General features: G+C 38.7%; 1 protein-coding gene across 4 annotated transcripts in view; it reads left to right on the top strand.

Annotated features, from left to right (window-relative positions):
• Nucleotides 1-1,647: 1,647 nt before the first annotated feature.
• Nucleotides 1,648-16,269, top strand: part of ETV1 (ETS variant transcription factor 1) — a 95,206-nt gene continuing 80,584 nt past the window's right edge. For 2 of the 4 annotated variants that reach the window (XM_042476258.1, XM_042476257.1), the window contains exon 1: nucleotides 5,754-6,161. In XM_042476258.1, the coding sequence (XP_042332192.1) occupies nucleotides 6,101-6,161 (61 nt within the window). In that variant the 5' untranslated portion in view covers nucleotides 5,754-6,100. Of the gene's footprint in view, nucleotides 1,761-2,077; nucleotides 2,477-3,263; nucleotides 3,352-5,556; nucleotides 5,605-5,753; nucleotides 6,162-16,269 lie in introns of those variants that run through there. The other 2 variants (XM_042476254.1, XM_042476255.1) reach the window with 2 other exon arrangements.

Here is a 16,269-nt window from a genome sequence, read left to right as displayed (position 1 = left end):
AAGCAAGCCGAGAGCACCATATCTTTCTTTTCCTTGATAGAATTCCCATGTTATGTTTGCCACTTTCATGACGTGCAAATTGCAAAAACATTGGTTTTTCTAATTATTGCTAAAGGCTGCATTTCAATGGGATCATTTTTTAAAAAACTTTGTATGCAGTTTAGCTTGCTGTCAGAGTAGCACCACTTATACTATGTAAGACTGTAGTCACGGTTCATAAGTACACTGTTAGGTTTGATAGTTTGACCTTTTTTATGCCTTTGATTTACTATGAATTTTATCAAGAGTTTAGCCTTTGTGGATCAAATAACAGAAAGCAGATCGATCTACCTGACTTTGTACGAGCGTGTATAATTACAGTGCTTTAGAAATAAGTAATAAATAATCATAAATAACCTAGCCATTCTATCTCTTTTCGAGAGTGTATACAGACCTTGCACTTTCAGAAGTTATTACTACATCACTTCTTTATTCTCATTATTATCCATACTGACACATCCCCAGACCAAAACAATAAAGTATTATGGATTTCCTGCATGGCGGGGGTTGGACTGATGGCCCTTGTGGTCTCTTCCAACTCTACGATTCTATGACTTCTATTGCATGCTTCAGTATGGACAATGGCTCAACATTTCAAATGCTGACATTCAAACACTGATTTGTGAATATTACTGATTTCGATCCATGTCTGGTTCACACTTGTGTGGAATCGATTATCGAAAAGGCCGTGGAAAACATGGTGTCCAAAGCGTGGGTTAAATGGTCTGGGAGCATGCCCCCCCCTCTCAGATCGCTTCAACATTTGGTTCAAGTGGAACTGGGGCCGTTTGAACCACTTCCACGTTTGTGATCAGGCTTAAAGGCAGTGGAATGAGGCCACAGCAAGGGCTATGTACATTTATGACCCTATGCAATAAATGAGGACAACATCCACAATTAGGACGGAACTCTGACAGTAGGGCTGTTGGACAGTGGAGCCACCCCTCGGAGGTGGGTGAGCTCCCGCCTTGGAGGTCTTTAGCAGAGGCTGGATGGCCATCTGTCGCAGGTGCTTTGATTGAGAGTTCCTGCATGGCTGAATGAGGTTGGACTGGATGGCCCTTGGGGTATCTTTCAACTCTAAGATTTATAGTTCTATGAACGACAATAAAGTGAACTTTGGTTTCATGAATTATATATATATATATATATTATATCTATTAATTAAAAAGTGGATCTCAATTTGATTCAATGCTATGGCCTATTTTTGGGGGGGGGAGGGGGCTGGTGTTTGCTGTGGCACCCAAGCACCCAAGACAGCAAACCCCCAATCCCAGAATGCCATAGCATCAGGGAGCCACCAGGGAGGTGAAAGGGGGTTCAGCCTTGGAGGATCCCTGCAAGGGAAGCTGGTGGAGAGGAATCCCTTTCAGAATCCAGCCGGATCCATCTTTTCCCTGTTTCCCTGTATAGCTAGCTGTGTGTCAGGCAGGCTGTGTGTGTGTCTATGTGTGGAAAGGCAAGCTGATTGACAGGGCGAAATCCGATCCTGGGCAAGGCGAGGCGAGCCAATGGGGAGGAGGAGGAGGAGGAGGCGATCCAGCCTTTTGGGAGGGGGAGGGGGAGAAGGGGGAGCCCAGCCGCGGCATCCAGCCCTGGCCGTCAAGGGGGGGGGGTGCCTTGGGAGGAAAAAGCCCAGAGCTGCCTTCCATTGGGAGGCACTCTTCTGCCTTGCTTGCTCTCTGCAGGGGGGGCGCCGGGCACCTTTGCAGCACCTTCAGGTGGGTCTGTTTGGTTTTGTCATCCCCCCCTCTATGCCACAACTTTTTTTCTGTGGTCCAGGATTCATGTGGCTGTGCCTTTTCTTTCTTTCTTTCTTTCTTGCTGCTGCACCAGATCTAGGGGTTTCTTTTCCATTACAAAAATAATAAAACAGACCTCTGCATCTGCACTGGAGGGATGCTCCGGTTTGAGAGCGCTTTCCACTGCCCTGGCTCAAGGCTATGGAATCCTGGGAAGGGTAGTTTGTCCCTCCCCCTTTGCTGGCATCCGATCCCTTTCCTTTTCCAGCTCTTGTTTGTAGCCCAGAAGAAGGAGGGCTCTTTCTCTCTGTCTCTCTCTCTCTCTTTCTGTGGGTTTATGAATGGATCTCTTGGAGGATCATTAGCTATGCAAATAGAAGCGGTTCATTCATGACTTTTTTTCGCTCTTCCTCCCCTTTCTTTCCAAGGAGGAGGAGAAGGAGGGGAGGGAAACTATATCTCTAAAAGCCATCTTGTGTGTTTATTTTGTTCTTTCTTTCTTTTTTTCTTGCAGGCTGCAAGCAGAGCACATCTGGAGGAAAGATCCTTTTTTGTTTTAAAGTCCAATGTCCAGAAAAGCATAGCCCTCATCCTTTTCCTTGCCAACCTATCTATATCTATATCTATATATCTCCGTTAAAGTCTGCAGGATGGATGGATTTTATGACCAGCAAGTGCCTTACATGGTCACCAATGTGAGTGATCACTTCCCAAGTTGGATCTTGGGCTTTTAAAGTGGGGTTTTTCTGGGATGGGGGGGCAAGGTAGGGGGATTTTATTCAATTTTATTTGCATGTGTGGGGAGGAATAATTATGGGGTTTAATGACAATATGATTTTTTATTTTGTTTTAAATCAATCTTTTTTTTTTGTCCAGGAAAAACAAAACAGCCCCTCCCCTCCCATAGTGGTAAAAGAGCCCCCCTGTTTGCAAAGTTACTCACTATTTTCCCCTTCCAACCTGAGGAGGATGAAAGGGGGCAAACCTACCTTTTCCCCCTTTCCTTTCTATTTGTTAAACCCTGCTCATTTTCTTTTTTTAAAAAGGACATTTGAAATGGGCAAATCAGCCTTGAAAAATGAAGTGGTATATTATCATTGCCTCCCCCTTTGTCAGAAATCAATGGCTGGGCTTCTTTTCAGAACAGAAGAGAAAAAAAGTTTTGTGCAGGTGTTTGCCCTTGCAAATGCCTTTTAAAAAAAGGGATCTCCAGGGCTGAATACTTAGTACTTGCTTAGGAAAGTCCTAGGTGTGGGCAAAGATGTGTTTGGTTTAGGTGGTTGGAGATGTCAACCTCCCCTGGAGAATAATCACCATCTTATTGGTAACCAGAAGTTTGAAAGTCCCACCTAGATCAATAGCAAAGCTTTCTTTTCCTTCTCGAAATACTTTTTGAAAAGGACATCTAGGATGGATAGTGGTTTCACCTCTTCCTCCACCTTTTCCTTCAAAGTAACCAGGATTTTTTCTCCCTGTTTGTAGAACTCCTGTGGGAGAAACTGTAATGAGCGACCGACAAATGTCAGGAAAAGAAAATTCATTAACCGAGATCTGGCTCATGACTCAGAAGGTGAGGCTGTGTGTTGTATTGACTCCCCACTCTTAATATCACCATAACCTCTGATGTGTTTTTTATATTTTAGTGTGCATCTATAGATGCTTTAATTCCCCCTTTTGTCCCCTGATTCTTGTCTACCTCTGTTTATAGAAGTAAGGCAAGAAAAATAACCTCATGTTTAATGATGTGGCGCAAGCTGACAAAAGCAATTCCCCGCTAACTTGCTGTACCTTCCATGACTCACCCTCGGTGTGTTAGGCATCTTTGCACCAAAGAGACATAAATCATATTGTGCACACCTGAGGTGAGACTTTGCTAAGCTTCAGTGTGACACCTCCTCATTTCTAGGCCTTGTCAGCATCTGTCCCAGCAAAGTTTCCTTACCCTGCTGCCTCTGTTGAGTTTTGGAAGGATCAGGAACCTTTTGCATTGACCCTTTGCCAGTATTTGGATTCAAACCACCTCAGTGACACAAGGTACGGTGCACTTGACGATGGCAAAAAGACCTGTGTGTATGTATCGCCCTTTTTGTCTCTGTTCTTTCAGTTGTAATAGTAGCACAGAGAATGCCGGGAGAGAAATAAGTATGTGGAGAGATCTTGTAGGCCCTCTGAGAACTAAACAAAAGAAATTGGCAGCATGAGCTTTCATAGACTTAAGTCTACTTCCTCAGATGCACTGGGTCTGAGGGAAATAAGTACACTTTGCCAGTTGTATCTTAAAGCTAAGTTCCACAGAGCTAACACCTTGAGTGTTGTTGTTGTTGGGTGCCTTCAGGTCATTTCCAACTTACCATATTCCTAAGGCAAACCCATCATAGGGCTTTCTTGGCACATTTCTTCAGAGGGGGTTTGCTATTGCCTTTCCCTGAGGCTGAGAGAATATGACTTGTCCAAGGTCACCCAATTGGTTTCATGGCTGAGCACAGAACCCTGTTCTCCAGTGTCATAGTCCAACACTCAAACCACAACACCATGTTGGAAATCTTGAGTTTACAGCAATGTTATTCTAGTCTCCCTTTCAGTGTGCTGTGTGGGAGGGAGATATTTCTGCAGATGCCACTGCAGTGAACAGAATGGTTGTCCTCTAGCAGCAGTCCTTTGCTGGATTGTCCCTGTAATGCTCGCTGTTGGGTAATGGTAGGTGTTTAGACACCTGCCTGGCTTTGCTCACACTTTAATGAATCCATAGAATTGTGCACAGAAATTAAGACCATCAGCAACACATGCACCCCCTTTATATAATCTATGTATCCTACACCCCTTGCCTGCCCATTTGGGTGTTCACTGAAAAAACTTCCTAACCATCCACCACCAGCTTGCAGAGCATGATCTGTAATCATTTAGAAAGCTGGTAAGTATCCACAAACTCTCTATTAAAAGTACTCCTGTGTCCAGTGTGAATACTTTGATTCTTTTAAAAGACAGCTATGCAAACTGAGGGGATTGTTTAAGCCTTGCAAACAACTGATTCAAACCACCACGACTCTTAAGTCTTGAAGAATGAAAACATTGGGCGGGTGGATATTGACTGAGATACACTGACCTGAGTTTCCCCAAGTATATTTAACACACAAAGTTTAAACTATAAATCCTTGTTTTGTCACAGCATTGATGTGCTTTGCCTTAAAAAAGTGAGGGGATGGATTTTATTTTGCCATTTTGTAGTACCACATATTAAAAATAGGAGTAAAACAATATAACTGGGGAGGGGGGGGGCTTTGGAGCATTAAGGGAGTGAATGTAAAAGAAAAAGTAGGCTGCACCCCTCTGAACATTTTCTGGGGTGTAGGCTTGCTGAACTGAGTGGATTTTACTTCTAAGTATATACACACACGAGGTGGTGCTTAAATTGGTTTGGAGTGTGCCATCCTATTGTGTCAACTGAGAAGTCCTATTGACTTCAGTGGGTCCTACTTCCAAGTCAGTCTGCACAGAACTGCAGTCTAAATAGACATCCTGCATGCACATTAGCTGAAAATGGTCCTGATTGTCATTGCTCAGAAAAAGAAAATCGCTCATCTGTTTCTTGTGGAATCCAAATGAGGATAAATATAACAATTCAAGAGTAATTCATTGTGGGCAAGATCTGTGCAAAATTAGGCAAAATAGAATTAGCATATTGTCTTTCGGGGCGGGTGAGAAAGAGAACACTTAATTCAGCTTGAAGAAAAAGTGCTGGTCCTTTATCCATCTCTTCCTTTTTTTCCTCCCTTAGAACTGTTTCAAGATCTGAGCCAATTACAGGAGACATGGCTTGCAGAAGGTAAGGGGGAAAGTCTTTTGTTAAAAAAAAAGGAAGGGGAAAAAAAAAGGGGGGGACAACTCTGGAAGAAAAGGGGAGGGGGAGAGGGAGGAAAATGTCCTGAACTTGCTGTCTTAATGTTCAGCCCAATTAATTGAGCTCTAAAAGAGCCACCTCATGTGTCATGCATACATTAGAGCCTCTGATGAGTTTGTCTTTAGGGACTCTGGGGCTGCTCTACCCAATGTCATCACAAATTACCAGGAGAAATTGCTTCCAGCTCACAATCACATCTGCTTTTGGCAAGAACTAATGCACCAAGACTTCAAGTTCCAAGCCTCTGTTCAGATTTTAATTGCAATTGATCAGGTTTATATTATTGTACCTCAGGAGACTGCATACAGCCAGAACTGGGCTTGCTCTTTTCCTTTAGAGCAGTGCATACAATTGTTTGGTGTTCTGGTGGAAGTACTTTTCTGATGGCAGAATATAGTTTCTCTGGGTTCATCAGGACGGGATGCTTCAAGATTTAAGTGCAAGTGTCTTCTTTCCACCTTGCTCGCAACACAGAACATTAGGTGTGTATCAAAGGCTTAAGGAGCAGGGAGGTTTATTTTATTTTTGATTTTCTTTTGCAAAGCTTTTAAAAAGAGAACTTGGATTTTCTCCTCCCTTCTTTCTTTTACTCTTGAAATCCGATGCTATTACTCAAGCTGTGCTGACAGTTTTTACGGAAATAGGTGTAATGGCGAAGTGGAATAGATGTAAATTTTTACTAGAGGGGAATGAGAATTTGAGAGAAGTTTTGCAAAGGCAAGGAAAGTTGTTTCTTGCAGAGAGATATTTTTAGCTGAAACCCTAAAGCTTTTTTGTGTGATGTGTTTGGTTCTTTTAAAAACAACAACACAACAACCTTATTTATTTGCAGCATAAACATGATTTAGTATATATGTTTTGTGTTTTTAACAGTATGTATGTATTTTACTTTAGACACACAAGCCTTTGAATTAAATCTCACTCAGACATAGCTAATATTGTGTATGTTGTCTGACTTGCTTGTGTACTTTCAGTATTCATAGAAGTTCTAATTTTTCCTCTTTCTCTCTCTTACTGAATGTGCATGACATTTTCTTGAATGGACATTCTGTTTCTTTTGGAGATGAGAAGCTGAACAGAGAGCTTAATCTGATTGCTTAACATGGAAGGGAGGAAATGCTATGATGATATATGGACTGACTAGCTTTTTGCTATCTCTCCAGATAGTTTACCAAGTAATCAGTATAAAGTGTATGCCTTTTCTGTTCTTCTTCTTATTCCTTGTTCTTATGTATGCTGTTTATAAAGAATTTTAGTAAAAAGAAGCCTGGTCTTCTATTACATGTATTTGCAAGTGGCAGTAAACTTTCAATTGAACTGATGCACCTTAAGTTGAAGTAGTGAATCATTTTATTAGCATAACTTCAGTAAAGATCTATGCATATGCTTGTGTTTTTGTCTTTTAATAAGCAAGAAGGTGGTTGGATATCCTTAATGTTGGGGTGTGACTACTGATTCCAACTCTTTAGAGATGCAAGCTTTTAAAATAATATTAGAATTTGTTCGATAGTAACTGTAAGTTGAAACTTTTACCTGAAGAAAATTTTAACGGGAGAAATTGTGACTGGATGTAATAATCATCTTATTGAATTCTTTTTATATCATTTTAATATCATCACATATTCTGTAGCAGTATTCTAAAATGATTCTATATGTGAGGAAGGAATTCAGAAAATATTTTTTTCCATATCATTCCCTGTCACTTCTCTAGGTATGTTTATTTACAGAAATACTCCCTGGTAAATTAAGAATGTAGGTTGCCGTTATATACTTGTAAGTGCCACTAAAAACAATGTATTATTGTGTTCTGTCACTCAACTAAAAGATGAAAGTTGAACTCTATTGCTACTGTTACTGAAATATGCTTATTTTAAAAAAAAACCCTGTTAAGAAATATTTAAGCTCGAGAATTGCAACCACGGCTTTTGGAACTATGTTTCAATAAACTTCTAAAGATGATATAGGTCTTATTATTCCAGAATATCCTATATAATACACATACTGATAGAGTGCAGGGAGGGGGTTGGTATGTTGGAGGAAGAGGAAAGTTTTTAGAGTCAGAACTTGACAACCACAACTTCATGATCATTCTATCTGTTTGTCTGTCTTTCTCTGCTTTGGAGGGTGGTGTTGGTGGGTCTTTTGAGGTTTCTAATAGTCAAAACCAATTGCAATTCCACTGGAGATTACCTTTCTGTTGCAAAGATACTTTTCAAATTACTGCTGTCTTTAACCCATTGCTTGATTTTGTCCATTTATGTCCTTCTGGTTCTTTTCTAAAGTTGCAGCCCATGCCAAATTGGCAGCCGTGCTGTTTGTTTACATATTTATTTCATGATGCTCTATAGCCAGGAACTGTCCATGACATTTTGATTCCCCCCCCCTTTCCTTTTTGTTTAAAAGGTAGCACAATAGTAATTGCCAGCATTCTCCCAGGAGTTCAGAGTTCTCACTGGGTAGTAACCAGGTCATAAAAATCTGCCTGTTCCACCACAACATGCTTAGCTCCTTGGATATGAAGGACTGAGGGGGGTGAGCAAGAGGAAGAATTGTCCTTAATAGTTGTGGCGCTTCAGCTGCATATTTATCAGTGTCCCTATTCTTCTGGGGAGAATGTTGCTTAAAATGAGTAATCATAAACAGTCTATTCTCTTTTCAGCATGTGCACAAAAGTGCCATTGGAAACAATGGGATTTACATATGTATTGGAGGTGGAAAAATAATTCAAAGTGGTGAATAGAGACGGGGGCTGTTTTGTTTTCTTGCTCTTGTCTGATGTGTATACATTGTGCCAAATCCAGAATGTGACATTCAGAAATATGTTGTATCCTGTGGCGCAAGAAAAGCTGGAAAGTGCTTGACAAAAAACTTTCCCTCCTGCTTTACATATAAGGAAGAGAATTAAGTAAATGCCTCCCACCTCCAGTGGAAAACGTCTGTGTCTTATTAGTTGTTATGGGGTGGTTTAAAATAAGAGTAATTTCCTAACTTAATAAAAGTGTTAATATCACCTCCCAAAAGTTAAATAGTATTCATATGGCAGGCATTCTTTTGGGCATTGACTTAAAAGTTCCCTCATTGCTGGAACTTATGTTTGAGTTACACCTTTTAGATTGGACTATCACTGCCCACTAGTTTTCTGTGTTGTGATGCCACAGTGGCCCCATTTTGACCCGGCATTCTTTTGAATGTGGATATATTGCATTGTTCCTCTTGAAAAATAGAACTTAACCACTGACTTGAAATAATTAATTCAGGTATTAAATGTAATGTATTTTTCATTACGAGAAGCTCCTACTGTTTGTTCTGTAACAACAACAACAACATGAAAATAACTGGAAACCTGCTGTGCTGTGGCAGAAATACTTTGTGGCTGAAAGAAAAAAGAAGTGAAAGGGGAAGTTATTTGTTTAAATACGTATTTGAAAAATATTTTTTTTCAAATATGATAAACTGCAGTGGAAATATTATAAGAGATATGTTAAGAACCTATTTATGTAAACACAAATATTGATTTGCCAAAGGAGCACGTGGACTTTTAACATAGCCTAATTTGTTAATGCTCAAAGGGACAGGTGAAGGAATTGTTTCTCTCTTCTTTCTTCCCTCCTCAAGATGGCACAGGATATCCAGATAATAAGAAATTGATTTCTTTAAAATATATTGATGCCACTGAGCAATGGTCAACTTTGGTGAATAAACTTTTGGAATGAATGCACCTCAGGTATCCTGCTACAGGGAAAGCTGGTATGTTATGGGCATTGGGGCATGTTTGACTTTCGCCTCTCTTTGGCATGAAAGTACTTGCTAGTAATTAGTCCATCCATCAATTCTCATATCAATTGGAAGGTAAAACCTGAAGGTTCAGATACCCAGGCACATCTTTCCCCTTCCCTTATAAACACAGCTGGAGTACCTTTTAATACCAATGATCCTGTATCATTTTGTATTTAAAGTCTCTCTTTTAAAAAAGAAATGAAAGGAAGGCAAAATTTTACGTAGGAAACTAATTTCTCAACACAAGAGAATTGTGATCTTCAGATCTTAGAGTACCCCTAGTGCAGTTAAAAACCCAGAAGTATTTGAAAGATGATGTTGAAATGTTAGACCTAATATGCGTAATTTTAGGGATTTTACAGATTGCAAGTTCCTGGAGTTGATGGGGATGGGATGGGGAAGGTAGGTGTGACAACGGGTGTGCCAAAAGAGCAATGCTAGGATTTGTGGGGAAATGTTTATGACACTTTTAAATACTGCCAAAAGCACATAAAGTAGTATCTTAAGAGCCTTTGGGTTCATTGGGAATGGATATAATATTTTTGTGTTATGGCTAAATTGAGACTGACAATCCATTTCACTTGTCTTTGGTGACTACTTTCGAGGAGTGTTTTAAAGAGTTGACAGTTTTAAGATTTGAACAGTACCGTCAAAACTAACTTACATTTGATAGTTTTTGTTTTGTATTTTCCAGTTGTTGGAAACCCCAAGGCAAAATTGTGACTTGCCGAAGTGGGTTTCCATGGCCGAGTGGAAATTTGAACCCTGGTCTCCAGAGTCCTAATTCAACATCCAGATTTGATACACTCTTGTTCAATTTGATATGCTCTCTGAATTTGATATGCTTTTCTTTAATTTGCAAGCATTTTTTTTTAAATCCAATTTTTAAAATCTGAATAAACAGAGATAATCATAGAATCATCACAGCAGTTTGGCAAATCACTGGATGACTGGTGGATAGATAGATTCTGAAGATCTACAAAGCGAGTAAGTGGGGACAATTTCTTGAAATGATATTAAGCAAAACATTCAGAGATGCTGGTGATACTGGTAACTTTTGTTGGAGAAGAAAACTGTGCTGTCTTTTTTCTTAAAATGTTCTCATAGATGACTTAGATTTTTGATTTTATAATATCCATTGAGCATATGGGATGTTTAATCTTGTTTTTAGAATATTAAAAGTAGCACTTAACGCCAATATTGGAATAAGTATAATCTCTGCCCCATTGTTTTTTTGGGACATGTGGATGTGCTCCTTACAGGAGATCTGTAACTCCTTGATAATCCAAATTCATTGGTATTTAGCTGTAAAATGGGCTGCCAAAAAGTGAAGAGGAAGTACTACTAGAAATATCGCTGTGCTCTGTAGAAAGTTGTTTAAACAAGAACAAATATAGCTATTTCCCCAGTGATCTGCCTTGTCTACTCTTCTCTTTCTCTCTCCACTGAATGGCACTGCATATAGTGTGGATTCTTTAACTCCCCTTTTGGGAGCTGTTGTACCAGCTACTTAAGTTTTACTTGATGCCTCATTTATTCAATTTGTTCCTCTAGCTGGGTCTGTGCTGTATCTCAGACAAAGCAGTAAAATGGATGTGTTTATGTAAAAAGTTCAAGTTTACTTGGTTTTCCTTCTCTTTCTCTTTTTCTGTCAGGGTGTGAGGCCACATGTTTCTTACTGGATTCTGTTTTTGTGAATGGAGGCAGAGCTCCAGTTCTGACTGCTTGTCTTGAAGAATTGCTTAGGAGATCAGCTGTCTCATTCACTGGCAGAAAGAATGACTCATACATCTTTTTTGCCTTGTTTGGCTCCAGGTCATTGTTACAGTGGATAGAGCTGGTTTTAATTAAATATCAACTTCTTTTGTATGGGCTGGTGCCTGGTTTTCCATCCTCCCCCTCTTTTGCACACATATTTTCTTTTTAAAAAAAATGGGGGGGGGGTGCCAGAAAAGGAAGTAAATTGACCCTCGGTTTATTGCTCTTTTCCAGCTTGCTACTGGCTGTATATTTAGTTTGCTGGATATGCTGTGTGTGAGCGTCTGACCTCCTCAAATAACCTGTTTAGTTCTCTTCTTTTTCATGTTAAACAGTGCATCTCTAAAATAGTTCAATACTGATTTAAAATATTGAATGCACAAACAGCCCAAGCCTATGCATGTGCCAGAGTTAAGCCCGTTGCACACAGTGGGACTTATTTCTGAGTAAATATATGTGGGACGGTGCATCTAAGTAGTTTCAGTTTTAATTAAGCCAATGAGTTTGAGAAATCTCAACATCTAAACAGAGATTTCCTTGTAAAGATCATAATTAACACTTTGTTGCCATTACTTCTCCCCATGGGAGATGGTGAGAAACTGGACCGCAGGGGAGGGGGCTGGCAAAGGAGCAACATTTGGTAATAATCAGACTTAAGCTAAGAACAGATGTTGTTAAGTCAAGAAAGAGTCAGAGAATTGGCGGCAACTCTTCTGTTAATGTGGAATCCACCTGATAGAACTGTTTCCATTATTACCAATATTGCCACATGCTTAATCTCATCAGAACACTTGTAAAATTTATTTCTCCCCCTGAAGTATCATTAATTGATTAGTCTACATCTTGAAGACATTTAAACATCCTCCATTTCCTCATGTTATGTTCAATGAATGGTTATATTGATATGCCCTTTTCTTTCCTTCGCCAACACCACTGTCACCATGTTCAAAACCACTGTAGCTTTTATGACAGCCTCACAGAATTGCAGCATTGAAAATGACAAGAAAAGATGAAATGAATGATATATAAATATGCCTGCAGTTACAGCACTCAAAAGTCATATTTTTCTTTTCAGCCATCCAAGTTTTAGTTCTGGTTAACTGTCAGATTGCTGGTTTGACTTGCAAGTCCTTGAAGTTTTTGATACAGAGGTCTTTGAGGGAGGTTCTGTAAAAGCATTCCTGGCACATTTACATTAGTACAGATCTTATTTTTTAATGTGTGGAGGAATTGTGATCTTGCTGTGATGGAGTGGGGGGGGAGTTGGTTGGACACTGGAGTTTGTATCTTATTTTAAAGTGAATTTTAAATCTTGGCATGCAGCGTTAATTCTGAAGTCTACTTCATATTCCATCAGTAGTTTCATTATTTGTAATGTGAAAGATAGGTATGAGTATTTCATAAACATGGCACTTGGTATGTCTTCAGGGAATAGAGCGTATATCCAAGAAGAAGCATCAAATGTCAGAACAGGTGCCCAAGCACATTTTGATTTATTTGAAAAGGGTGGGGAAAATAATAATTAGATTTCAGACATTCATATTGCAGGACTTTGTAAACTGATACAGGTAGTAACCCAAAATGTAATGTAACTTTTTAAAAATGGTTTTCATTTTTGTATCTGTATAAAAAATGATACACAATAGTTTTGTTCCTCAAATTTTTAAAACAGGAGTAACAACAACTATCCCTTTTGTTATGAATGTAAAGTCAGTGTATTCAGGCAGACATTAAAAGTAGTAATAAAATTACTAATGATTTGTAGATTTTCTGCCTAAAGGAAAGCTGAAGCTTTTCCTCTGTCTTTTTGGTTTGTCGTGCTACCAAAATGTGTCCAAGAAGTGCACTGCATATTTTACTGTTCTGCATCTATAAAAACAAAATTGGTAGATTGTACAGATGTAAGTTATAAACTAGGCTGCAATGACTATACGGAGTGTTTGGTCCAGATGCCTGCAATAACAGAAGAAGGGTGTATGTTTTAAAAGTGAGCCTACACATTTAGAAAAGGAACATGCTAATCTATTTGTCCTATGTATTGAATATATTCTTTACTGGTTATAAATATTGTGCTGTACCATATTCTGCAAAGTTATTCTGATGATTAGTAAATCTGTTGTAAAGCTATACATTTTTGGAAATGATTTATACAGTTTCGGGGTCTTACTTTGTTGAATCAGTACACCCTCCGGTTCAACATTCCCAAACTATGCAATGCATTGATGGCAGTGGCAGGGAGTGGAGAGATGTGAAACAACTTGTAGAATGCTGAAGCTAAGTTCACTCTCTTCGGTTTGTGAACCATCACACTACAATACTTGCTAATTAGCTTACTTGCTTTCCACCGCTATGATCTTTGGAATAGTGGTATATAAATAAAACAAATTATTATTATTATTATTATTATTATTATTATTATTATTATTATTATTATTATTACAGTGGTTAAATGTTGAAAACTGATGTGAGAAAATCTGTTTTCAAATACCCCCTTAACTTGATCAGAATGCTGTCTCTCAAAGTGTAAATTTTCACTTGCTGTACTGTATAAATACAAATTGTACTTATACACTATGAGGCAAATTTGCTACCCTGAGTTTCTTGAAGGAAAAGCAGCATACATTCTATCAACACTGAGCACAGTGGTTTCTTTTGATGAGGAATAAAATGTTAAGAAATCACACAATAAATTAGAAATTAAATTGGTCTCTAATCTATTATGCGTATTGTGTGGCAGTTGCCTTGACATTATAAACTCTTTGCACATGAGATTGTTGTGGTTTGTTTTGTACGTTGTGAACAACAGATGCTTATGTATATGTTGTAGCTGTTGTACAGTTGATACTACCTTTGTCCCAAAAATCTAATATAATCTAATTTTGTCCAGTTAATAAAAAGACGAGTAAACAGAGATGGTGGTATGGATGTGAATTGGAAACAGAGGCAAAGATATAGGCAATGATGAAAGTTATCCTCTGTGCCAAAGGGTTTTTAGACACCATTTATTTACATGCATCAACCCTTTACATTGAATGGTTAATGTTCTTGGAACTGAGGTAAGATTCAAGAAGAACTCATATTATGGTGTGGAATCCAGCTGTTCAAGAACAGGGCTAGTGGAAGCCCCTTGCTTAAGTCTGAACTCTTTGGCCCAACACTTCAGTAAACAACCAATTTGTTCTTCTTTTTTTAGACTCTGTGAATTCATATCCTAGCACTTCTTTTCCTTGACATATAGCCATGATTTCTCAATATCCTCAATAGGAGCTGTGCGTCTATGTGTGCTTGGTGTAATCAAAGCTGTTAATGACACCAAAATAGTCTGTTTAAACTGTCATTATCTATGTTCATTCATTGGTGCTATAATAGTCCACTAGTGAATTTCAGTTTCTGCAATTTGTCCCTGCATGTCCCGTCCCCCCCGGCTCCCTCAGGCATAGTTTATGATAGTATCTTCTTTTTAAAACAATCTTGATCTACGATTTATTATAAGATTAAGATAGTGTGCCCAGTGCTGAGTTAATTTATGCACTTGAATTTTACCAAGAGTATTTACCAGTACAGGCATACCTCAGTTAACACAGCCACTGTGAAAGAACCATCTTTTTACCAAGTCTTTTTATGACTGCCCTGCCTGAGTAGTGAAAGAACAGGATTCTAGTTTAGCCAATCCAACTGTAGCCATGGGTGCCTCCTTACAACAGGCAAAGTAAACTGTAACTGCCTTTGGAATCCCATATGAAGCATGCACTAAAAGCAAAATGGAGAGACAAGGGGAGAGTTGAGAAGCCTCTCCAGCTCTCCCAGCGTGTTTAAAAACCCATAAATATGTAAGTTTGGCCACCATAATGGAAATTATTAGGAATGTAATGGCTGGTGAAAAAGAAAAATATCATCCCTGGATGCATTTTGGAAGAAGCCTTGAAGTGTTCTCTAGAACGCTTACTTCTGCAATGCTTGCCTATCCTAGTTGTTTCATTTCACATGTGTATATTTGTAGTTCTGAATAAAAAGTCTTCTAAAATATTTCCAAGCTGCTCTTATTTTTTGTGGTGCACAATCTTTCCATGTTATTTCTGCCTCTGGTACGAAAGGTCCTGTTAAAGAAGTAATACCCAGGAACACATGTACTTCATTAACCAAGATATACCTGTAGTGGGTTTTGCTCATGAAATACCGTTATAAATGATTGGTTGAGTAATAAGCTCCTGATAGAGGATTCTAGGTAAAATAGTGAAATATAGTTTTTCCTGAAAACATGCACAGGACTGGGCCACATAGTTGTGAATTTCATCACATTTACCACAAGGAAGTTTCATTGGTCCCAGCAGGACCTAACATATGAGTAAGCAATAACTTACATAAGACTTTAGAATAAGAAGTGAAGTTTTGCTGTAGAAGGTACACACACATACACAAAGACATTTCCTTTTCAGATTATTTTTAGCCCTAAAGATGGATTCATAATGAATCATTGTTCATTCTAACATCATCATATATCTGTAGAAGCCTCCTCAATGTTGAAAAGACGTCCTTTTTTTTCTACATATGTAGTCAAATTGCATTGTACTAATATAAGCATAGAATAAAACTACAGTGGACCCTAGTTATCCTAGTTCCAGGAATCGCCGTGAATAACAAAATCCGTGTATGCTCAAGTCCCATTAAATACAATGGCATAGAAAAATGGTGTCCCTTATAAAATGGAAAAATCAAGGTTTGATACTTGAAATTTATACTTTTTTTGAATATTTTCAAGCCGTGGATGCTTGAATCCATGTATAGTAGTAGTAGAAGTAGTAGTAGTAGAAGATAGTAATGAATCTATCCTCTTATTTATTAAGATAAATATTGTTCTGATGCGAGCCCATTTGGTACCAGTATTTAGTAGTAACAAATGCTCCAAATCATGTGCAGAATTTCCAAATATGATGTATACATGGTTGGCTTTCTTCTGTAATTTAAATTCTTATTGAATGATAGTCCTCTTCTGAATCCATCTTCAGCTTGTCCTAAGTATTAAGCTCATTGTATGTTTTAGTGGCTTGTATGTGT

This window comes from Sceloporus undulatus, chromosome 6, assembly GCF_019175285.1.
Source record: "Sceloporus undulatus isolate JIND9_A2432 ecotype Alabama chromosome 6, SceUnd_v1.1, whole genome shotgun sequence".
Classification (NCBI taxonomy): domain Eukaryota; kingdom Metazoa; phylum Chordata; class Lepidosauria; order Squamata; family Phrynosomatidae; genus Sceloporus; species Sceloporus undulatus.
This window is presented reverse-complemented; position numbering and strand designations above follow the sequence as displayed.